Source organism: Pholis gunnellus (assembly GCF_910591455.1).
Source record: "Pholis gunnellus genome assembly, chromosome: 22".
In the NCBI taxonomy this organism is placed as follows: Eukaryota; Metazoa; Chordata; class Actinopteri; order Perciformes; family Pholidae; genus Pholis; species Pholis gunnellus.
Genome location: NC_136549.1, coordinates 10,395,250 through 10,419,157, shown reverse-complemented (window position 1 = coordinate 10,419,157; position 23,908 = coordinate 10,395,250). Strand labels below are relative to the sequence as shown.

The window sequence follows — 23,908 nt, the reverse complement described above, 5'->3', positions numbered from 1 at the left end:
GTCAGGAATAGAAAAAAAATACTGTGAATCTTTTGTAAATGTGTGGGCTGAGTAGGGCAGGTTTCCGTCTTTATCTGCTTTATCTAATCAGATTTATATAACTATGTTTTGTTTTCAGAGTTCTCTCCATAAATTAGATAGAGTACAGTCAAACAAACACATTAACTTTTTAGTTCAAAGGAAAGAAATCTTTACTCTCATCATAAACGATTCTTATCGATCAGATATGCTGATACGATAAACTCCATGCCCCAGCAGAACTCAACAATAATCCGGTCAAAGTACTGACATTACGTCACACACTATCTTACCAGAGATATATACAACTACCTGCATCGGCACAGCAATGGCAGCAAGATTTTCAAGATTTTCAGTCACCTCTTCCAAATGATATTTCTGAGGCCTCTCCACTGAAAAACGTGTTGAACTTGTTTTAGTGGTAAGATTGCCAACCTGATGAACCAGACCGATGATACTTTACTCAACTGAAAGGAGACAGGGAGTGTAGCAACACACCCTGCCAGAGCTTTGCATCACAATAAATCCATTTGCACAATCATGCCATCAGAATTAACTATTATAGCAACGCAGCAGGGTGTTGGTGTGTGTGTGTGTGTGTGTGTGTGTGTGCGTTTGTGTTTAGGTAGAGTACACCCTTGGAAACCCCAGGCCTGGGGAGCAGAGAGGGCATAGAGCAGCTGCTCCAATGGTGGTGTCATTTATATCACAGTGCAAACTCCCATCACAGATATGGTAGAGTTGAACTGTCACACCACATACACGTGTTTTATTTGTATAGCTGCTCATGTGGTGAGGATCAATGACCTGTCTGCAAGAATAACTAATGAACGTTACTAAAAATGATTATTATGACAATCATCAACTATTGTGTTTATTAATTCATCGTTTAAGTTGTGTATTAAGCAAATAAAAAAACGAGTATTTGCTCATTTCAGCTTCTTAAATGTCAGGAGTTGCTGTTTTTCTTTGTTTTTTGTTTTGGACTATCAGATGAAACAAGCAATTTCAAGACATACAATTTTAGGGTTTGGGGCGGTAATTTTACATTTGTTTACCCCTTACATTTTTAAGACTAAATCTTAATCATCACATAGGCTATACAGTGCTGTATACACATATTTCACCTACAATTCTTAATCATATTAGATACTCTAGGCATTCGTTGGCTGACCCAACATTATTGAAAGTTTCCACATGGCATTTGCAAAAAGTTTCTTACAGAAAGACCTTTGGCCACGCAACTAAAACACCATTGATATAATATTCAGAGTGGCACTGCACACATCATATTTCATAACCTCTCTCATATATTTGTTTAATCTTAGAAATGTTCCTATATCCACTCGTTTAACACACTTATCTATCATGTTATTTCACACCTCTTAGAAACTACAAACAACGTTGCTCAATTTCTGGGACGTCTCTTCCTGTTCCTGCTCGTTAGTGATTGGTCGTTGGTTATCGTCGAGTGATCTGATTGGATGACTGTCCCTCATGCGAGCAGCATCACGCGGTGATTGCCTCCCTCCGACGTCGCTGAGTCCAGTTTGGTCTAGCGGCAGTCAGAAAGCGTTCAGAGTACACAAGAGCAGAGCCGCGACTACAACTCTTCTAACTGCGTGACATTACGCAGAGGACGCGTTCATCTCCACACACCAGCACCAGGTGAATATCACAGCCGACATTGTCCGCTACTGGTTGTTGTTAATGTTTCGTATTTTGTTTCAGACTGTTGAGTTCGCCCTGTACTTTCCCTGCGTAGCGTCTGCGCCTCTCTGGATGTGCAACCTGCCAGCTAGCAGCTTTGCTATCCAGCTAATTCTGGCTGTCAAAACAACACAGAGAGGCATAATCTGCTAGCCAGCGAGAACAGACTGCTTTGCTCTCCGTCTGTACGAGGCGTTATCACTCACGCGGAGGCAGTGTTCTGGCGCATTTAAAGGCGGATAGGTCGATGTGGCGAGCTGTCAAAATGCACACGCGCTCCGTTAAATAGTTGCGTGGCTTCTTTTGGGATGTGGCAGCTTTTGTTAGCGGACTAGCCAGCGCGCTAGCTCGGTGTAAACAAACCATCATCGCAGCCTGTCGATGGGCTGCGGTCCGTGTCGTACTTTACCACTGACGACACAGATTGGGTGACGTGTAAGGTGAAATGTTTCAGGCCGAACGTGTAAACCCGCTTCTTGTGTATGCATGTTGAAAGTGAGAAATGTCGACAAGGAGGTGGTCTGACTGGAGTTTTTGGGGGTTTCTTTGTCTTGCTCGCTCGCCACTGGTTTGACTCCGTAGTGTCACTTTGTGTGACACACACACAAAGAGCATTGGTTGGTATGTCTCAAGTTGCTGCTGTTTTATTAAACGTATTTGTTTTTAAATGTCAGTGGTTGAGAGAGAGAATGTATTATTTGATGAACAACATGCTGCAAGTCGGAGCTGAGAATGGTTTTAAGACATACGTCACACAGTAAACTGCAGTGGTTTTATTGTTGTCTTGTTGCTCCGAGCAGAAGCTATAACATTTTCCTTAATAACCAGCCAGTATTCACTATTTCATCCTATAATTATGATGCTTTCTTTAATATTGCAGAACAAGTCAAGTCTTAGCGTCTTAACATTTATGTGTAATTGTGTACTGACTGCACATGCAGTATATTGCATGTGTGCCCATCCTATTTCAGTGTTCCTCTGCCTCAAAGCATGAGGTCATCTCATACATATTTCACGGGCTGGGTAGCTGATAGCCTATTTGTCTTGAACCCAAACTTTTTACATGTACAAAAAAACACTCCCAGCCACCCCCCACCCCCCCCCCCCCCCCCCCCCCCCCCCCCCCCAATGCATTTTTAATCAGTGGCTTCTTGTGCAGTTTGACCCGTTGGGGTTTCACATTGTCATTATGTCCCGGGGCGTTTGCTCCTCTGCAACCTACCCAACAGCACTGGACACTTATAATACCACCCAAACCCTGCTGTTATACTCAATTTGCACTTTGTGCGTGTCAATGTAGTTCCGTGTACATTGAAAGAACCCACACAGGGATGCAAAGCAGATCCACGCTGCATCATTTTCATGTAAAGCAACTGTGTTCTCACTCCCTTCACATTCATCAGGAAATTTCCTGTTGGAAGATATTAATACCCGCTCGAGCTGATGTGTGCACCGACTCTCACCCCGCTAGACATGGCTATCAAGAAATACGTCATGTTTTTTTTTTTTTTTTACTGGAAGTACAACTCTCCAGAGAATTTAACGTATAATGAAGTCAGTCTTTGACAGTGTGCCAAGCAGAAGAGCAGCTAAACTTAGGGTCTAAGAATAGTAGAGAGCTGTCAGAGCAAACTTGATTGATCATAAGACAGAGTTGCTGCCTCTCTCTCTCTCTCTCTTTCTTTTATATTGCTCCTCTTGTCTCGGCCGGAGCTTTCTTTGTTTCCCTCTCGACTCAAAAACAGGGCTGTGTGTGGTGCACAGAAACAAAAAAAAATGCGCTTTTCTCTTGCGGTTTGTTGTTATGTTGTTGCCTAAGTAAAAATGTACACACACGATTACACACGCAGGCAAATAAGCCTGTCACTGGTTAATTACTGCGTCCATATGGACAGTAAACATCTTATGCCCTAAACACTTCCGAGCATTAACAGATAGATGCTTCTGTGTGCACTAGCTTCAACAGCTTCTGTGTATTCACGTCGGTTTGTAAATATTTCTTTGTAAACATCACAGTTGTCTGATTAAAATGAGTTGGGTGACCTCGACCTGAAGCTGAATATTTGTTAGTGAACAAAATGTTCTGTGACTTTGCCCCCTCTCTGTTTTCCTTCATTTAGACAGAAGGCATTGGTATCTAAGTATAGTCAGTGGCTTAAAGTTCCCCTTTCATCTGATCATTTTAGGGGACCTATTTTTATATTTATGTGACGCACCTCTGGATTACCACCCAGGGCTTGAAAACCACTGCATTTGATTGCACAGCGTTCAGCAGCGGAGCCAACAGCGCGCTGACCTTGTTGTGGTCTGTGTTCAGATGGTTGGTGGTTCAGTACCGTTTCGAGACAAAGAGCAGTGTCTTTGCATGTTGTTTTAGTCGTAACTCGGCCAGGACGGAACCAGCTTTTGGGTGAGCCTCAGCGTTGTTACACATGTTCAGAGATTCACTGCTTTAGTTATGTGGGATTAGCTCAGAAAGACATTAAAACACTCTGCTGTATATCTCAGATATTACGCTTTCAGCCCAAACTGCAGTTGATAACTTGGTAAAACTAACAGGCATGGATGTTACATGGATGCCAGCCTGTAACATGGATGTTTGATATGGATCCTTTGCCTATGGATCTATAGCATCGTGTGTGTGTGTGGAAATAAAGCTGTGATTATGAGAGCACCACTCTCTACTGGAGGCACATCGGGTCATTTTTTGACATGTTTTGCCTTTTTAAGGATATTTTTTTTAAAGTAATATTCGCTATTTTGAGTGAGCCACCGCTTACAAAAAGGTGTTAAATGGGTTTTGAGGTATAGATGTGCTGTTAAACTGTTTGTTTAGAGTTTGGGAGAATGTGTAACAGAGCGCTATTTACGTGCGTGTGTGTGACATAGTGTTACACAGGTTGTGTGTTTGCATGAGTTTGTTACACATCAAACCATTAACTAGAATTGTCCCATCCCCCTGGGCGAAGGACACCTGAATGTCACCTATATATGTGTGTGTGTGTGTGTGTGTGTAATCTGTAATGGTTTTCTCGTCTTCTGATGAAATTAGGAATGTCTCGTGGAACATCTTGTTGTGGGTACATGTAGTTTTAGTTTTTAAATACCATACTTACAGAACATTAATGGAATAGGCATTTCTATGGTCAAATAATTCCCACCTGCCACCATATCTGTTGAGCAGGTACTCGGTAGTACTACGCGGTAGTATCTTTGCTATGTGGCTGGATGTTGTGTACACCGTGAATGAGAGAACCGTGAATGAGAGAACAATGTAGAATGAGCGCGGTTCACTTCACACTGGTTCTCTTTGTTTATCTCTCCATCATAAGACACGCTGGCATCAGTAACTCACTCACTGTTGTACCAGGACTGAGAAGTAACCGGGACACACACACTTAAACACCCAGATATGAGTTGTTATTGTCATAAATTATAGATGCAGTAAGATTAGTTTATTGATATCAGTATTTTATTTTAATACTGTCATTTGGTTAATGTGGTTTAAAAAGGCAACTAGGATCATTTTTGTTTAAAAAACATGCTAAACTGGCCTGACGTCTGACGTCTCCGTCATTCTTCATTTTCTTATTGCAGGTGTGTTTTCAGTAGCACCATGGTGGGGTGTGTGTGTGTGTGTGTGTGTGTGTGTGTGTTAAAGTGCAGGTCTCAGTGTGATTAGATTGTTCTATAGTGAACAGTAACAGCAGTCACATGGTCTCTAACAGCAGGTTTAAATCATTGTAAAGCTGCCCCAAATACAAAGGGAGGCCTATTCCCCACCATAGGAACACACGCAGCACAAAGCACCATAAGTCGACTGCGCCACCAAATGATTTGAGCTCGACTCTAGAGTGACTCATACCGTTTTGGGGAAATAAAATGGGATTGCCAACCCTGTAAAATAGCCAATAGATAGATGCCTTTTTCTTCCTACCGTAGTAAGCAAGATCGTGAAAACGGAGACGGACATGACGGCCATGTCCAACCTCACAGTGTTTGTTATATCTTTGTGGCTTTTGGACCGACGTTAACAATAAAAAAACCCGATACTGCTCCCTGTCTAAGCTCGAAGCGTCTGCACAGCTGATTTCACAGTGAAATTTAAGTAAATATGTTGGATGCCAGCGTAAGTCCAGATGCCGACTGTGAGGTTGTGAAACTCTTGCAAGTGTGATGGGTAAAGAAAAGACGGATCAGTGTAAACCTGTTTGGACTGATTTTAAACAGATAGGCCTTTGTATCCTGTTTTAACATGCTCCTGTTGACTCTGTCGAACCTGAAAAACCAGGTGGGATGTCATGGAAAAGTACGTAGGGTACAATCTGAAAATGTAACCGTATGTGTGTGTGTGTGTGTGTGTCAGAAAAATGGTGATCACAGCAGGTGAACAGGCCACAGACCATATCTGACGGAGTGACTCAGGGAGTGAGGCGAGGCATGTCGCTCGACAGCCATTCACACGTTTAGTACAGTGCAAACGTTCACGGGCGTGACAGATGGGCCCCCAGTCCGCAGTATGAGAACCAGAAAACGGGTCCTTCTTTGTTTTCACCGCTTCTAACAGAAGAACAAATCAAGTCTCATTGACGTTTCTTAATTTCTTTCTCTCCTTCGGTCTCTCTTTCCCTTTTCATCCGAGTTCCTGTTGTGTTTGTCTGTCGGTTGCCAGGATTGATTTTTTGTAGCCACCGATTCACGACTCGACAATGACAATGACTGACTCCACACTGCTTTGGAGTGAAGTCAGCTGTCTTCTGCGTTTGTGTGTTTGAGAGAGAGAGGGAGAGAGAGGGGGAGGGCGAGAGAGAGAGATGATGATGATGATGATGATGACATTGAGCCTGAAGAAATGCTGCAGCACATTGCTCATGTCTGTGTGGCATGATGCATGTGAATAAATGACCTTGTGTGTGTAAACTGTTAGCATGCTTATCTTAGCGTGCTGCGTTTGTGTAGTTACTATTCATCTCAAAGTGCAGGTTTAAAAAGGAAGTTAAAATGCATTTGATCATTAGTGGAAGATGTCTCCTGTTATGTGGCGGAGTGTACAATTAAAAGGTCACAAGATGATTGACAGATAATTAACGACGGTCCGTGTAAATATGCATTTTTGCCGTTTATGCCAGCTCAGATTTGACATTGTTGACTGGTTTGTACAATGTAAAGATGGCGTATAGGTGGAATCCTCTCATCCAACGTTTGGCAAGAAAGCGAAGCGTACTTATGATTTATATATATTTATTTTAATAAGAAGTACAAGAGAATGTATTTGTCCCCAAGGAGTCTTTTCATTTCAGTGCATGACACACATAATGGGTTTTAAAAAAATTGACAATTCACACAATATGCAATCACACAAGACATGCCCACACACACACACAGACAGTATTGCTGGTATTGACCTGTGGGTCAGATCAATAGCATCAATATTAAAAGCTCAATAGCTTTAAAGGAAAGCTATTAAAGGGCAATCATCTCGGAGCTGCTTCATGATGTCCAGAGAATAAAATATTGAAAATTAAAAAGAGGAATATACCGCTGACAGCAGACTGCCTTGATTGCCTGGTCTTTTGTTATTTATCTGGGGAAAGGTTGAGAAACAATGTCTATGGGGCAGTTTCATTAGCCAAGAAAGGGAAGTGTTGCTCGATTGCACATCAGTAGAGATGTTGAGTTTTTGGCGGATCCCTTTCTTGACCCAGCAGGTCACGAGCCTGATCCCCCCTCAGTCGCCTCATGTCCCGGGGTTAAAGTGTCACCGTGGGACAGACGCTAAACCTGTCTGCGTGATTGGTTTGCTTAACGGAGGTTGAGTGTGAAAAAAATAACTGAACCTCATACGGCGACTTTAATAGGGGGGGAAAAAAACCAAGGGCGTACATACGACATCCACGGGGCTTTTATGAGCCAAGAAAATTGAGATCAGGGAGCTGCACCGCACGCAACATCTTGATCAGTCATTTAGCATCCTGTCGTCAACAGACATTCAGTGTTTCGGCTCAGAACAGAACATTCTACATTTGGGGTTGGCTCAGACCCTGGGAAGCCCAGTTTGGTGTGTGAGATGTGAATCTGTTGTTTGGTATCTTATGTTCCATCGTGTTGAGTCCTTTGTCTCTCAATATGGGGTCAGTCTGCTCCGCTCCGTCCGTCCTGCTACTGCGGGGTTTGTTTTTAAAGGCAGTGCCAACGAGTGTGTGTGTTTTATTCTTTTTTACCCCGGACTGCAGAAGAGTACTGACAATCAAGCAGCTATTGTTGGAAGGACACCAGTGAACTTTGTTATAATTACATCACCACATGTGTTTGTCTATCCGGACTCCATCAGGGTGGTGTCTTGAGTTTGTTTCTGGCTTCCGTGTGTGTGTGTGTGTGTGTGTGTGTGTGTGTGTGTGTGTGTGTGTGTGTGTGTGTGTGTGTGTGTGTGTGTGTGTGTGTGTGTGTGTGTGTGTGTGTGTGTGTGTGTGTGTGTGTGTGTGTGTGTGTGTGTGTGTGTGTGTGTGTGTGTGTGTGGATGCAGAGTGTGGTCGTCTACTCAAGTCTCTTTAATGTTTTTTTCTTCTTCTTCCACTGCTTCCAGCCTCTTATCAGACCCGCACAGAACAAAACTTCTCAGCGAGTTCAATTGTCGGGAGAGCTGTTTGTTCTTGTGTGGCAATCAGACCACGAGACTGTTCTCGTGAGAATCGACTACAGCTGCAAAAAAAAAAAAGAAAAAACATCATCAAAAGTACTTTATTCCTCTTATAACAGGGAGCCAGCGTGAAATCTCACTTCTCATCGTGACAGAAAATCACGGTGCAGTTACTCAAAAAGTGTGTCGATGTAATTTTCCGAAATAGTCGATTGGGGACAAAGAGGAAGGAGGAAAAGTGAAGTGATTGATTGGACAGTCTCTGAGCGTAGAAGTGTTTGATTTTGATTATTAGGGAGCTCGCCCACAGGCCAGCCGTCTTCTTATTCACAATAGTTCATCATATCTGTTGGTCGATGGCATTATGAAACTTTCTGTATTTTTCCTGTGGCTCTATTAATGATTTTTGTCATTTTCCGTTTTGTGCTGTTGTCTCTTTCACTCTTCTCCTTTTTCTTTTTTTTTTTGCGTGACAATGTTCTTTCACAACCACCGAGCTGTGGTTTGTGGTTTCTTCTCTGGAATAGTCATCACACACACCTGTTCTATGTAAAAAACACATTGTTGTAGTAAGTAAGTGTTAGAATCAAACAGAGATTTGTGTTTTTTTACTAATTCTACCTCCTAATAGATAAAGTGATAAGTTCACTAATATGTAAACTATTGTACCTCATAGGATAATAAGTCTAAAGCGAATACATTACCACTGTCCTCAATGTCAGAATAATGTCTGTTTCCTAATGATATGTAGCTCATTCTACTTTTAGGATTGCTTAGTGTTGTAGGCTGTTTAAATGACTAGTTGTAAGGATTATATTGGTGTGACTCTTACACGATGTCCTCGTACCATATTTGTGGGTATATTATTAATATACTTTGTCTCGCAAAGTCAATGCTCTGTCCACACTCAGATGACTAGGTATGAAAACGTATGATAACTCTGTTATGGCCTCACACTCCCAATCATTTTGCACATCCAGAAATGGTGTCAACGCTATTATCTGGATGTAAGAACAAAATAAGATGCTTTGTGCATATTCAGAAATAGTCAGGTGCAGAGTAGCGTGTGAAGAACTTTCTGTTGCCTTCAACGCTCTCATGTGTGAGCTTGTTACCTCGTTCTTGAGCTGAAGCGCCGCTGCAGCTCTTGTGTTCCCTACATGCTTTGTAGGCCTTTTCACAAATTATGTTTTTAACGGTCCGTCTGTGTATGTTTACAAGTACATGCACAGGTGTGTATGTACATGTCTTTTGTGGTGTTGTTGTCCCCCCCCCCCCCCCCCCCGCCCGCCCCTTGAGTGTGAGTATAATCCCCTAATGTATGTTTGTAGCAGCACTGGGATGGTTTAAATGAAGTGGTCTGGTGCTCGGGGGCTTGTTCACATTGACTTGGCTCCTCTGGAGAGCTGTGTGTGTGTGTGTGTGTGTGTGTGTGTGTGTGTGTGTGTGTGTGTGTGTGTGTGTGTGTGTGTGTGTGTGTGTGTGTGTGTGTGTGTGTGTGTGTGTGTGTGTGTGTGTGTGTGTGTGTGTGTGTGTGTGTGTGTGTGTGTGTGTGTGTGTGTGTGTGTGTGTGTGTGTGACAGAGAAAAACAGATCTCAGCAGAGTTAAGACATGCTGACATAAATGTGCAGCTGCAGTTTTCATCATTTACGGTACATTGAAGCTTCGGCCGTGCTACTGAGTGAGTGTTTGGAAACAAGCTGCAGCACTAACATGCAGATGTGAATGGCTCTAGGTCAGGTGACCATGAGCCTATTTATCCGTATGAAGGCCAAATGTCTTCAAAAGGAATGAAAAAATAAACCTTAAAAAACAAGGACTTTTTAGAAGGCTAGATTTAGAAAGGATTCATGTTAGAGTAGCTTCGTAGCAGACAAACTGTGAATGTTTAGAGAGCGATGAAGTAAAGAGGGATCTTAACTTCTCAACACGTCTACTTCCTGCGTGTGCATCTCTTGTTCCCGTCCTTGACACCTCTCGTCGCTGAGCAACTCGCCATGACAGCAAGTTGGCAGCGGCACCCAATTGGTGTTAGTCGCTCCAGTATTTTAAGTCCTTGATGCCACGGGTAACTTTTAGAATCAACATAAATAAACCAACGTCGTCTTTATCTCTGACGCAGACGAACTTGTGACCTTCTAGTTTATGCCTCCACCATCATGTTTTATGGCCGGGCATTCAGGCCCAAATAAAAGACGACCTAATGATACGATAAGCAGGTTTAAAGCGGTGTTTGACATTCATTGGTTATATTATGGGCTTGTTTTTTTCATTGTTTGGGAAACTGCTCCACATTGTTATTTCAAATTTGAGGATTAACAAAATCATGGAGATTAACTTCTTTTTCTTTTTCTCTTCCTTCTCTTTTCTGCCACACAGTCCAAAAAGATCCAAAGGCTTCAAGTTTTGTCTCACCTGGATTTTGTCATCGTCATCGTCCACTGAGTCTTCTCTCCGCGGAGGCCGGTCCAGCGTTCCAAGCTGGACGGAGGAGAGACGAGTGGGGCCGAGGGCCCGGGCGAGGGCCCGGCCTTCGTGCTGCGACACAGAACTTCAAACCTCGTTGAACGCACGACAGATAGCACGCCTACAGATCCCATGATCCCCCGGGAGAAAGCCGACACGGCCACCTCAGGTTCTCCAACCAGTCACCTCAACACCGCAGAGTGCAACTCCCCCAATGGGGTGAGTATCCATCACACACACACACACACACACGCTGTCATCTGGTTGGTCAGGGCCATCGGGTGCTGTATGGGTCGGCTGGTCACAAACACACACCCTCGCATAACTAATTAAGTAGGTGCTGTTAGCTGGGAGGTATATTGTTTCACGACAGATGCTGACCAGCGAAATCTTTCATTATAATAACAGAAGCATAAACTTAAACTATATTCTTTCCCATGTTAAGAGTCACTTAAACAAATTTTGGATTTAACGTTAGTTCACGGATCTTTTTGGACAACATGCGAGACTTTGGTGGGTGAATTATCATCAGATCATTGAGAAATACATTCATACAAGTTTGTGAAACAGTGCAGGTAGTTGTGTAACACATCGTCAGAGATAAGACACTCGTGATTAGACTGAAAATAGGCACGCAAACCGATCTTGATTAAATGAAAGTACACTCAGTGAAAAGAGCACCTTTGTGCAGATAAAAGTTCAAAACAACCTAAAATGCACCGCGACCAGCGCAGTAGGGTGTTTAGCGCCTTGCTCAGGGGCACGACAGAAATAGTTACTGAAGGAGAATATGTCATCGGTTTTTCAACCTGCAACATTCTCGCCGCCTTCAAGGCTTTTCCAACTTGGCGATGAGTCATTCTGTGCTATAGTAATTAACGGTGTAATCGTGATCGGGTTGGCTCAGCTTCGCCTGATGTTTGGTTTTTAGTTCCGCTCGAAGTCTAAAGTGATGTGGAGACGGAACGTGTCCAAGATTCACTGCCACTAAAAATAAGCATCTACATACCGACGTCTTCCTGGAAGCAAAACAAACCAAAATATCTGCGTGATTAGCATCCCAAGAAGGCAACCTATCGCTCCGATCAAACAAATGTGCCAGACACTCTCCCTCAGAGGCATCACTTGTGTTCCCGTTTAGACTGTGTGTGTGTGTGTGTGTGTGTGTGCATGCAGACAAAGCTGCAAAGTCTGTTGTTCAGTGTGAAAAGCTATCAGCATACAGCCGTTGAGCTGAAACATAATAGTGTGTGTGTGTATTGTGTCTGCTGTTGTTGTTTTTTTACCTGCTGTAACACGACTCTGACACCTGAGAGGACGCTCGGGCCCCTTTGCCCTAATCAGCGAGGGCAGGCTGTCTTTACACCCCGCAGGCTGCTCTGTGAATCTTTCGGTATTTTTGGGGTAGGTGCTAGTGTTGCGTCTCGAAATGTGTCTGTGAGCGTGCGGTACAGCTTCGGGGTTGGTATCACACTTACAGCGAGGCTGTAAAAAGCTACAGGGACGATGTTTTTTTTTTCAAAACAAACACGTATTTGTAGCAAGTTAAAGTAAGTTTCCTGTTTTGCAGACCTTTCTGAACTTCTCCCTGTAGGATTGTGCCGTTTGCGTGTCTTCCTGATCACACCCTACAGTTGCAGAAAGGAATTTCCAAACAATAGCGGTTTACCTGCCAATAATCTCAGCCTATCCGTAAGAAATGTCTAATATGGGAACTTGGTTATCAGACGCGTTTCAAACAGGCCGTTACACTTGAAGCGTATCATAATGATGCCTCTAAAAGTAACACTCTAAAACACGAGTTTTCAGTTTATATCTTCAGTGGGGATCCAAAAGTGCCAAACGTTCAGTGTCATTAAAGTTCAATCGACTGTCTTTTACGGATTGTTTAATTCAATTTAGGTTATTAAGACTTGGAAGAATTGTTGATGGCGAGAGCTTTAGGTGAGTCGGCTTCAGTGCAAAGTTTGTGCTCGTACAACTAATGCAAATTAGATTTTCGGGAGTGTGGAGAAAAGCTCCTGCGGAGTTCTAAAGATAGTCAAAGAACTAAATGAAGTCAGATGATGTAACCCTGTCCTTTCTAGAGGGGAGACTACTGTGTTACAGAGACAACAGATGCTCCTCTGTGAACATGCACCACAGACAGTGAAACAAGCTCAACACACACACACACACAGTGTAAAATCACGTGGAACTCTACGACACACACAACAAAACAAGGGAAATACCAATAAACGGTGAACAAATACCAGCAAACAATGCTTGAGATTTTGGACCTTTGAGTCCTCTCAACATCCTCTCTTGCCGAAGGTTTGTCTTTTATTGCTTTCGTGCATAAAGCCCAGCCTCCGGTGGATCAGACGTCTTGTTTAACTTCCTCCTCGGTTCCTTAAGCTCCTAGCTTCCTAGCTTTCGTGTGGTCAAAATGCATTAAACCCTCGGACAGTGTCGGGCGAAAACATCTTCTAACGCTGACGTGCTGCTACAGAGCAAAGAGGAACGTGTACGTTCATTATATTTCCAATAACAAAAAGGAAATCAATTATTGCCATTGTTTTTGAGGAATGAACTGAAGTACGTTTCCCAAAATGTTGATTTATTGAGTAAAATATCTTAAAGGTTTATGTTTTCAACGTATCTCCGCCTTTGTTGTTTGTATAAATACAGGAATTCAGAAAGGGACAGCTGATAGTTTTTGATAAGTCGTTTGAAGTAACAACTGAGATCACACCTTTAAAATCACTGCAGGTTGATACCTTGGCCCAGTTTTACTTCCCTCGTCTTATCCAGTGACGCAAGAAAAACAAACCAGCACCTTTTTGAAGCGGCTTTAAAAAAACCGAATATCCTTGATTTCAAACCCTCCAAACTGTGAACAGTTAAAAATCTGTTTCATTACCCTGCTAATGCCGATTCTTCATGCCCTCCTCATGGTCACGGGCGAGAACAGAGAGAGCAGTTTGTCTTGTGGCAGCCCGAGCGCTCTGTGTGCGTGTTTTGGAACATACTGTCTGTTTTTTAGGGCGGTGGCGTCTTTTTTTCCAAATTCGTACAATCCCAAGAGAGCGTCGTGCATGACTCACATGTGGAATCTCTCCGTCCGTGCTGTGCAGGGGTTTTTGTGTACAAGGGTGAGCTCTTTGGTCCGTTATTAGTTCAGATTGTGCCGTCATTGGTCCACAGGGTTTCAGCTGTATTCTGGTTGGCCGGCAGCTGTTTCCTGGATAACCTCCCTCCACCAAACTGCCAGCACGCGACTTTGTCTACGTCGAGTCTAAAGTTCCATGTTTCGTTGGAAGATTGGAGATTTTTCCTCGAATGTCTTCCCCTTCCTTGTTTCCTTAAACTTATCCTCCACTGCACAGACTGTAGAGCTCACAACACACACACACACACACACACACAGAGTAGATCAGGTGTGTGTGCATGTGAAGAGTCATTAGTCAGGCGGAAGTCATTAGCCAGGTCTACATACAGAATGGTAAATGAGTCTGAGGGGAGCTGGATGTATGTGTGTTGGACAGAGGGAGAGATTGGTCTTTAGTGGCTTTTAAGAAAAATTGCCTCATTTAATCTTAAGCAGACCGAGCGTCTCCGGGGGTTTCCTCGGTCCGCTCTTGTTCCCGCGTCACGACTCGCTGCTTAGCTCGTGCTCATGTGAGAAGTGTTGGAGGTCTTGACTTTGTTCTCCTCTGAGATTGTATATCTTAAGGTCGGTGTTATTAACTTCCAATCATACTTATTCAGATTCCTCCGACCTCCACTTACAGCCAAATGTTTACTTTAATAATTTACAGGTTTGAATATGTTATATAAATGTCCCTTCAGGCTTTTCCCAGAAAAAAAATGTCTGCCTAGAAAACTGCTGCTCCACCGAAGTACGACAACAACTGAGATCCTGATCACTCGACGCTCGTGACTGTGGCTTTGTGTCAGACGAGCTGTTACACGATGAGCTGTTACTGTACATAGTGATCTCTCAGTGCTGAGAATGGAAACTTCCCATGAGGGACGCGGATCATATCCTTGACCACATGGCACGCTTTCACACAGAGAGGAATTTGACTCCCAAACCTCGGCCGTAATAACTCGTTGAAGGCCGGGCAGCAGGGGTTGAATGACGTGCGTCTAAATGTGTTAGGGATAGCCGCACTTCCAAGAACCGTAGCCCCGCTTCACTCCTACGGTCCTCTGTGCATCTTCACTCTTGAGTGGTTATTAGATCCGAGTACAGCAAATTCAGCAGAGCAGTTGACGGCCAGACTCCCTGCGTCACCTGCTGCTGAACGTCAACTCCGCGGCTTCCACGTACTGGATTAAGTCTGGTGCGGCCCGAACAGACGTTTTGCGGGAGAAAATCAGTTTTTTCTTCCTTTTTCAAGCTGACGGCTGAATATTTCTCAGTATAGTCGTTCTCAGAATATCCGCAAACAACCACGTCTTCCTCTTTCCAGCTAAAACCCTGCGTGTCTCATGTGGTCCTCCCCTGAGGCTTCTAGGCGTCAGACCGATAGCCGACGGGGTTCAGAGATTGAGAGTGATGTGACTCATTTTCAGCAAGCGCACATTTTGTCTTTCTATTTCTCACAAACCTCACGTAACAAAAACAAAACCGAGCGTGACTCTATAGTGGTTCAGCATTAAGGCTTGTTTTCATTGAGAAGGTGGCTGATCGTAAATCACTTAACAGTGCAGGTTTGTAGGCTAAATGCTTTCTATCCATCTCAACCTCTCTCTCTCTCTCTCCCCCCCTCTCTCTCTCTCTATCTATGTGAGTGTGTGTGTGACACACTGTCCTCTATTCCAATCCGAGAGCATTTACTGTTACAGGGCAGTAGCTGTCATCCTATGTCCCTGTAGGTATTGTGGGAACATGATGTGTATATGATGTAGTGGTAGCATCCCGTGTCCTAGAGGACACCCTAACGTCCCCCAACAAAATCACACACACACACACACACACACACACACACACACACACACACACACACACACACACACACACACACACACACACACACACACACACACACACTGGTATTCACACCCTTCAACAATAACCTCACAACCCACAGCGAGACTGGCAGCATCTGGATTTTTTTGCATCCATGCATGGGCACACACGAGAGGCTATTATTACTGATACACACACAAAGACTGCAGAGCACACGTGACTACTTGGCAGTCACACAGACACACAGACTCACATAGTATACTCCATCACTGACGCTCACACACACACACACACACGCACGCACACACACGCGGGAATCAATGGCCGGTTTCACCTCTATCTCAGAGGCCGTGGTTTTGCAGTCGCTCGCCTCCAGGTGTGTTTTTCAGCTGTTTGTTTGTGTGTGTATGCAAGTGTCCCTTTCTTACTATATATACACAGCTGCAGACTGAGATTCATCCTCACGCACGATTAAGCACAGACTATATACACTCGCACACAGGCAGATGTCAGACGAACAAAGTCTGACTTTAGGAACCTGAAAGTGTCGTCCCGTCTGCAGACTTTGAATATGTGAGACATAGTAAATGTCATCACAGTCCATGCAGTCTGAGTTTGCTGGTGGGTCTTTTTAAAATGGGTTAGTCATGCATGATATATACAACAGGACTCCTCTCTCGTTCTGCTCTTGTTCTATTATCTTTCTCTGTCTCACTGCTTTTATCTAATTTTCTCACTCTTGTCTGTGTGTTTTTCTTTTGTTGTTTGAGTATAAAAGCCCATCTTTTTCTAACCACTTCCTTTCAGCTGTGTGTGTGTGTGTGGTGAAGAGTGTGTGTGTGTGGTGAAGATTGTGTGTGTGTCTGTGTGTGGTGAAGATTGTGTGTGTGATTGTGTGTGTGTGTGTCTGTGTGTGGTGAAGATTGTGTGTGTTTGTTGGTGTTGCCTCCTTTTTGTGTGCCAGCACATTATCATTTAATGATTTCAAACACGACATCACCGTTGTTAGTGGATCAGTGCGTGCGACTGTTTGTCTGTCGGTTACGATGAACGACTGAGTGTTTAAAGCTGCAATAATTAAAAGACGAGAGAAAATGACCAGTCCTCTAAAATCACTCCGTCCTAACGATGTGTCCGTTTCTCTTCCTGTCAGAGGGTCCCGGAGGACGAGGAGAGAAGAAGAAAAAATGAGGAGGACGACAGAGGAAGCGAAGGAGAGGAGAAGGAGGAAGAGGAGGCGAGGAACAGTGATGAAGGATTCATGGGAATGACTCCGCTGCTGCAGGCTCACCATGCCATGGAGAGGATGGAGGAGTTTGTACACAAGGTAACGAACACACACACACACACACACACACACACTCACACACACACACACAGGTGCATGCATATTAAGTCATGTTACAATGATAGAAAGAAATATCCTTAACTTATCTTTACAGACGTTCCACACCTTTAAATCCACCGCCCACTAAATGTGATTATCGTCCCGAGAGAGATGTTTGTTTTACCAATGTGGTTTTATACAAACACTCAATAAACCACATGGTAAAATAAACCAATAAACCAATAAAACCATAAAAAACACAACGAAAACAGAGTTTGTGTCCCGGACAGACTGCATATGCTGGGGGTTTTGCATTTCTTCTTTTTTTATGCTCTGCTTTATCTCTTATACACAACATGTTTAGTGAGTCTGGGTACGAGCCAAACTGGAAAATGTCCAAAATACACGGCAGTCACTTGCAAAAAACTGATTACTAGTCACAACAGTTTTACAGTCATTTGAGAGGGCAGAGTTACTAAAAAAACAGCACATTATTGGTTTGCTCTTCTCGCGTTTACTTTGCCAGAACATCATTATGGTTTGATGGATTCCACAAATGTCTTGTAGGCGTTTTCTTTATCAACTATGGGTCATTATTTTGAAATGAAAATGAACTAAAAGGCAGACGTTAAGCGTTAGAGTGTCTGATTGTAAGATGATACTGCTGGAATGTTGACTTAATACAGCAGCTCGAGCTAATATTCACACACACACGCACGCCCACACACACACACGCGCACACTGACTCTGCTGAAATTGCAAACAGCAGGTTGTAAATTAGGGAAATTAATCACTGGAGAGAAACTGTCAATGGAGCCTCTCTCTCTGTTCTCTTCATTAAGGGTGTTTGGAGTGGTGGACTACAGTTTATTTATTTATTTACATCACATGACCCTGACCCTATATACTACACACACTCGTGATCACATACTGTACTCCCCTCCACACACACACACACACACACACACACACACACACACACACACACACACACACACACACACACATCCTATTTCAAGGACATTCGGTAAACAACCAGCTGCTTCTCATGAAAGGCAATTTGATCAGGAGTTACTTTTTAATTAACTTTTACCTTTCACACCAGCCTTTAGGCTTATTTATAAACCCTCAGTATAATCTTACTATCTGTGTCCTTTATTAACCAATCAGGTGTGGGAGGGCCGGTGGCGCGTCATGCCTCACGACGTGCTCCCCGACTGGCTGAAGGACAACGACTATCTGCTTCACGGCCACAGGCCGCCCATGCCTTCGTTCCGCGCCTGCTTCAAGAGCATCTTCAGAATCCACACAGAGACGGGGAACATCTGGACACATCTGCTAGGTATTCACGAATGCGTTTTAATTTCTAAACTTTTTAGATAATCCTCTTTGAACCAAACGCGTGTACAATTTCACACAACACGCAGCAAAACCAGGCTTATTAGCTTTTAGAAGCACTGCAATGTCAAAAGCTAAGCTGCCAGTTTGTGTAAGAAAACAAAGTCCTTCATCAAATCCCTATTTTGACTGAGTGCCATTAGAATGAGTTGGATTCTTGTACTGCCAACGTTGGTTTAAAGCTGCTTGTTGTTTCTAACTTTTGAGCCAGTTAAGTGTCTGACTTTGAAACAACTGTGTGAGTTCCTGCTGCCACCTAGTGGTTAAACAGAGATACTGCACCTACACGCCTTTGTGGTTTGAGTGAGACTGCAGTAAATAGTGAATACTATTGATGCTATTCTTCCTGTTTTGGTGTGTTTTGGTTTGAATAAACAAGTGATACGTATGTACCTCCTGCATTTAACATTGACATAAATTAGTACATTCTGATGAATACTGAATTCTCACTTCTTGTGTCTCCTTTTAATTTGCTTTCTCTGCAGGCTGTTTGTTTTTCCTCTGTCTGGGTCTGATGTACATGTTCAGGCCCAACATGTCTTTTGTGGCTCCGGTCCAGGAGAAGGTGGTGATCGGGGTGTTTTTCCTAGGAGCCATCCTCTGCCTCTCCTTCTCCTGGCTCTTCCACACAGTTTACTGCCACTCTGAGGGCGTCTCCCGAGTCTTCTCCAAGTAAGATGCACATCCTGTAAACTCATTCTACAGTAAAATGTCCTTAACCCTAAAACAGTTAAGCCCGTGGACATCTACAGTGTCTGTAATCGTCCACTCTGTGTTCCCCCGTGTCTAGGTTGGACTACAGTGGGATCGCCTTCCTGATCATGGGCTCGTTCGTCCCCTGGTTGTATTACTCCTTCTACTGCTCCCCTCAGCCCTGCTTCATCTACCTGATAGTGGTGTGCATACTGGGGTTGGCCGCCATCACCGTCTCCCAGTGTGACTTCTTTGCCACGCCGCAGTACAGAGGAGTCAGAGCAGGTAGAGTGAGATAGTGACATGATACAAACTTTATTTTGTACATTAAAGCTGCTCTAATCACAGTTTTAAATGTCAGCAGTGTTTCATATCAGCAATGGATCAAATGACCGTGTGTAACGTGAACGGGGTCGAATGTTTCGTTGTTGTTTTTTAGCTCGCAACTTTACTCTCACCGCTGTCATCAGCAGACAATCAGTTCAACTCAATCGATTCAGACAGTCTAAAGCTAACATGTTTGCTGTAACATTTTTCTGATGTGAGTATACTAAGTGGGTGTTGTGTTAACATCTTTCTGTGATTGCCCTCGAGTGGCCAAAAAACAGATCTTTTAACGCCGGTGTAAGTATTCACACAATCTGCCTCTCTCTCTTTCCCTGTCTGTGTTTTAGGAGTGTTTGTGGGTCTGGGTCTGAGTGGCGTGGTTCCCTCCCTGCACTTTGTCATCAGTGAGGGTCTGATCAAAGCGACCACCATGGGTCAGCTGGGCTGGCTGCTGCTTATGGCGACGCTCTACATCACTGGAGCCTGTCTGTACGCCGCTCGCATCCCAGAGAGGTTCTTCCCTGGCAAGTGTGACATCTGGGTAAGTGACTAACAAACACACACACACACGGGGCAACAAAATATTAGGGTTGCATTCTCAAAGTTGAAGCCACTTTCCGCTGCAGTAAAATGAGAGGCGTTCTAAAGGGGATTTACACTACAACTTTTGTCCACAAAAATCGACACAAAATGAAAGTTCCTTGTAGTAAAAGTTAAAGCAAAACCAATATCTATCTCTCTCTCTCTCTCTCTCTCTCTTTCTCTCTTTCTCTCTCTTTCCTAGTTCCACTCCCACCAGCTGTTTCACATCTTGGTGGTTGCAGGAGCTTTTGTTCATTTCCACGGCGTCTCTAACCTGCAGGAGTTTCGCCACAAGGCAGGAGGGGGCTGCACCGAGGACGGCACTCTCTAACGCACACAAACTGACTCAGTCATTCTCTTACACACATTTTATAGGGAGGCATGATATGATATGATATGCACAAAACTACACATATACACACACACACATAACCTACGATACTTACACACACTCTCCCCCTAAACTGAAGACCGACGTGGCTTGTCTGGTGTCTGTGTGCGTAATACACAGGATTAAAACTGACTGACGAGGGTTTTTGTTCTCTTTCTGTCCCCTCTGTCTATCTTTCTGTCGATCTCCACCTCTTCTGGCTTTGTTGCTTCTATAAAACCTCTCCAAGATGGTGTGTTTTATAAACCAGTTTTTGAGATTCTGCTTTCTCAAGAAAATATCTCTGTTTGTTTGTTTGTGAGGGAGGCAAAGAATTCAAAGCCTCCCTTCAGTGATGCTACATTGTGTTCTGTGTTGAGTTCAGACATTTAAGAGTTTAATGGTTTGATTTGAAAAGGAAAGCATACTTGTGGCTTTAAAAAAATACATTTTGAGGTGTTTTTGCTGATGCTGTTTTCTAAATCACTCTTAAGAGCATTAGAATATGATAAAAAATTAAAATAATTGAGTGGATTTCTGCCATGATTGTGAAGGTTGCAGGGTGAGATGTTGGGAACTGGGGTTAATAGTCACTTTTAAAAGTAAAAAAAAAAAAAAAAAAAGTTTTCCATGTAAATAAGATTTCTAAATTTTGGGTTATAGATTTGTATGAAATATATATGAAAAAAAAATGATGGAGGTGTTATATCTACACTTACTGAGGTGCAATGGTGAGAATAATACAATATAACTGCGGTTGCTGGGAAGCGCTTCATGTAAACTTCATGTAGTCTGTATATGCAAGGACGACTAGTGGAGGCAAGGAGGAAATATACAGCACAACATCAGAATCTTATTTAACAAACGGCAACTTCAAAAGTCGCTGATATTGACAACTTGTAGTCACTTTTCTGGCCTAAAAAACTCTAAATATAAACGAGGAGACAGCTCAGCGACTGTCCTCTACTCAGTATTTTCCACTTTTGTGTTTAACCGGCACCCTTGTGTTTGTCAAGCGTCACAAAGCTGGAGAACAGATCTCAAATCAGGCCTCATGAATAAAACGTTCCCATGTGAACATGTGTGCTTAAAACCAAATCTAAAGTCAAAACTATGATGTATAAAAGAGTCCTCTTGATATGTAGCCATTTTTGTTTATCTTCTTCTTGTAAATCGTCAGAAAGATAAAACTAATTTCCATGTCATCAACATAAGTTGACTCTTTTATACTACATGCCCTGAACTGATTTGTGAAAACATGTCAAGCATAACTTAAAGATATTTTTTATAACGAGGCCCCAGAGTCATATTTATGATTTCTTTTTTTTTTTCATTGTAGTCCTTTGGATACGCTCTTTTTGATTGGATTGCGTTTCAATTCATTCACTGCTGTTTTTGGTATTATTATTGCAAGCTTTCTTTTCTCTTTTCTACTATTTATCACTTATTTCTTGCATTTAGCCAGAGATCATGTGAGGTTAGCGTAGAGAGGCTCTGAGTACCAAGTCTCTCTCTTGCCCTAAAAATGTCAAAAAAAACCAAGTCTCCTCTTAAGATCTGATACCGTTAACTACTTTAAGGGCACATAAACTGCCTCATATATGGAGACTTGGTGATTAAAACGGGGAACCGTTTAAAAATGTGTTTTCTGGCAATACCAAAATCTCGCTCCAGCACAATGGAAACACAAAACGCAACAATTCTGAGCTTATCATAAACTGTATGTCTATGATTGTTTGAAATTGAGGTTTGCACGTTTCTATTTGATGGCAGCTTTTTCTGAACAGGAATTTGAACACAATTACTGAGTGTTTCTTTTCTGTTCTTCATTTTCTGTTTTTGTTTTATCCAGTTCATTAATTTATTTCTCTTGGTGAGCGCAAATTGTCTGTTGAAGAAGCACATGTTCCGTTATGATGGGATGAGTGTTTGATTGCAATAGACCTTTATATCTGCTGTATTGTTCTAATAAAAAGGTTTTTTAAATCTGTCATCTCTGTCTTGTTGGTGGTTGAAATGTGCACAACGATTAACCATGACATGAAAGTGCATGATATTATAAGCTTGTCACCTGTACATAATTCCCCCTATTATGAGTTAGTGTCAAAAAAAAACAACTAAAGGGCAGTATTTCCTTTTCCATTACTTACATTTTTATAACCAGGCGTCAGAATCTTGGTTGCCATTTTATATACAGTACATAACTTGGTTTAGTTAGCCAATTAAATGCATATTTTAAAGGTACATGATTTAATATGTGATACTTAATTTAACGTGTCATAGCGTGTCGAAGTCAGTAAAGCATGTCGAAAAAAAGTAAACAAACTCAGTAAAGCATGTCGACAAAAGTAAAAAGCCATAGAATAGCATGTAGAGAAAAGTCTTAGTCATAGTATAGCACTTGATTTCAAGTTTATTTTTTGTTCCATTTTTAACCCTTCATGTTCGAAGTACATTTAAAATGACAGACTGAACCCAAGTGAGCCATCCTCTTTGTTTACCTTTTTTTTTACTGCTCCAGTAAAAGTAAAAAACAGTCAGTATAGCATGTCGAAAAATGTTAAAAACAGTCATAGTATAGCATGTCAAAAACAGTCATAGTATAGCATGTTGAAAAAAGTCATAGTATAGCATGTCAAAAACAGTCATAGTATAGCATGTCGACAAATGTTGAAAACAGTCATAGTATAGCATGTCAAAACACACATAGTATAGCATGTCGAAAAAAGTCAAAAACAGTCATAGTATAGCATGTCAAAAACAGTCATAGTATAGCATGTTGAAAAAAGTCATAGTATAGCATGTCAAAAACAGTCATAGTATAGCATGTCGACAAATGTTGAAAACAGTCATAGTATAGCATGTCAAAACACACATAGTATAGCATGTCGAAAAAAGTCAAAAACAGTCATAGTATAGCATGTCGAAAAAAGTCATAGTATAGCATGTCAAAAACAGTCATAGTATAGCATGTCGACAAATGTTGAAAACAGTCATAGTATAGCATGTCAAAACACACATAGTATAGCATGTCGAAAAAAGTCAAAAACAGTCATAGTATAGCATGTCGAAAAAAGTCAAAAACAGTCATAGTGTAGCATGTCAAAAACACTCATAGTATAGCATGTCGAAAAATGTTAAAAACAGTCATAGTATAGCATGTCAAAAACAGTCATAGTATAGCATGTCGAAAAATGTTAAAAACCGTGATAGTATAGCATGTCGAAAAAAGTCAAAAACAGTCATAGTATAGCATGTCGAAAAAAGTCATAGTATAGCATGTCGAAAAAAGTCAAAAACAGTCATAGTATAGCATGTCGAAAAAAGTCAAAAACAGTCATAGTATAGCATGTCAAAAACAGTCATAGTATAGCATGTCGAAAAATGTTAACAGTCATAGTATAGCATGTCGAAAAAAGTCA

At 42.4% G+C, this 23,908-nt stretch overlaps 1 protein-coding gene across 1 annotated transcript; it reads left to right on the top strand.

Moving 5' to 3' along the window:
• Nucleotides 1–1,575: 1,575 nt before the first annotated feature.
• adipor2 (adiponectin receptor 2) lies at nt 1,576–22,477 on the top strand. Its single transcript, XM_079183938.1, has 8 exons — nt 1,576–1,686; nt 10,746–11,051; nt 16,943–17,116; nt 18,287–18,458; nt 19,000–19,186; nt 19,305–19,492; nt 19,882–20,075; nt 20,319–22,477. Exons 2-8 carry the CDS (start codon nt 10,965–10,967, stop codon nt 20,445–20,447), a joined length of 1,131 nt encoding a protein of 376 aa, XP_079040064.1. The 5' UTR covers nt 1,576–1,686; nt 10,746–10,964; the 3' UTR covers nt 20,448–22,477.
• Nucleotides 22,478–23,908: the final 1,431 nt, after the last annotated feature.

Coding starts and splice junctions, on each gene's coding strand:
- adipor2 (XM_079183938.1), top strand. CDS start 10,965: ATGATCCCCCGGGAGAAAGCCGACACGGCCACCTCAGGTTCTCCAACC. Junction 17,117..18,286: donor TGGAGGAGTTTGTACACAAG/GTAACGAACACA, acceptor TTAACCAATCAG/GTGTGGGAGGGCCGGTGGCG. Junction 19,493..19,881: donor GTACAGAGGAGTCAGAGCAG/GTAGAGTGAGAT, acceptor TCTGTGTTTTAG/GAGTGTTTGTGGGTCTGGGT.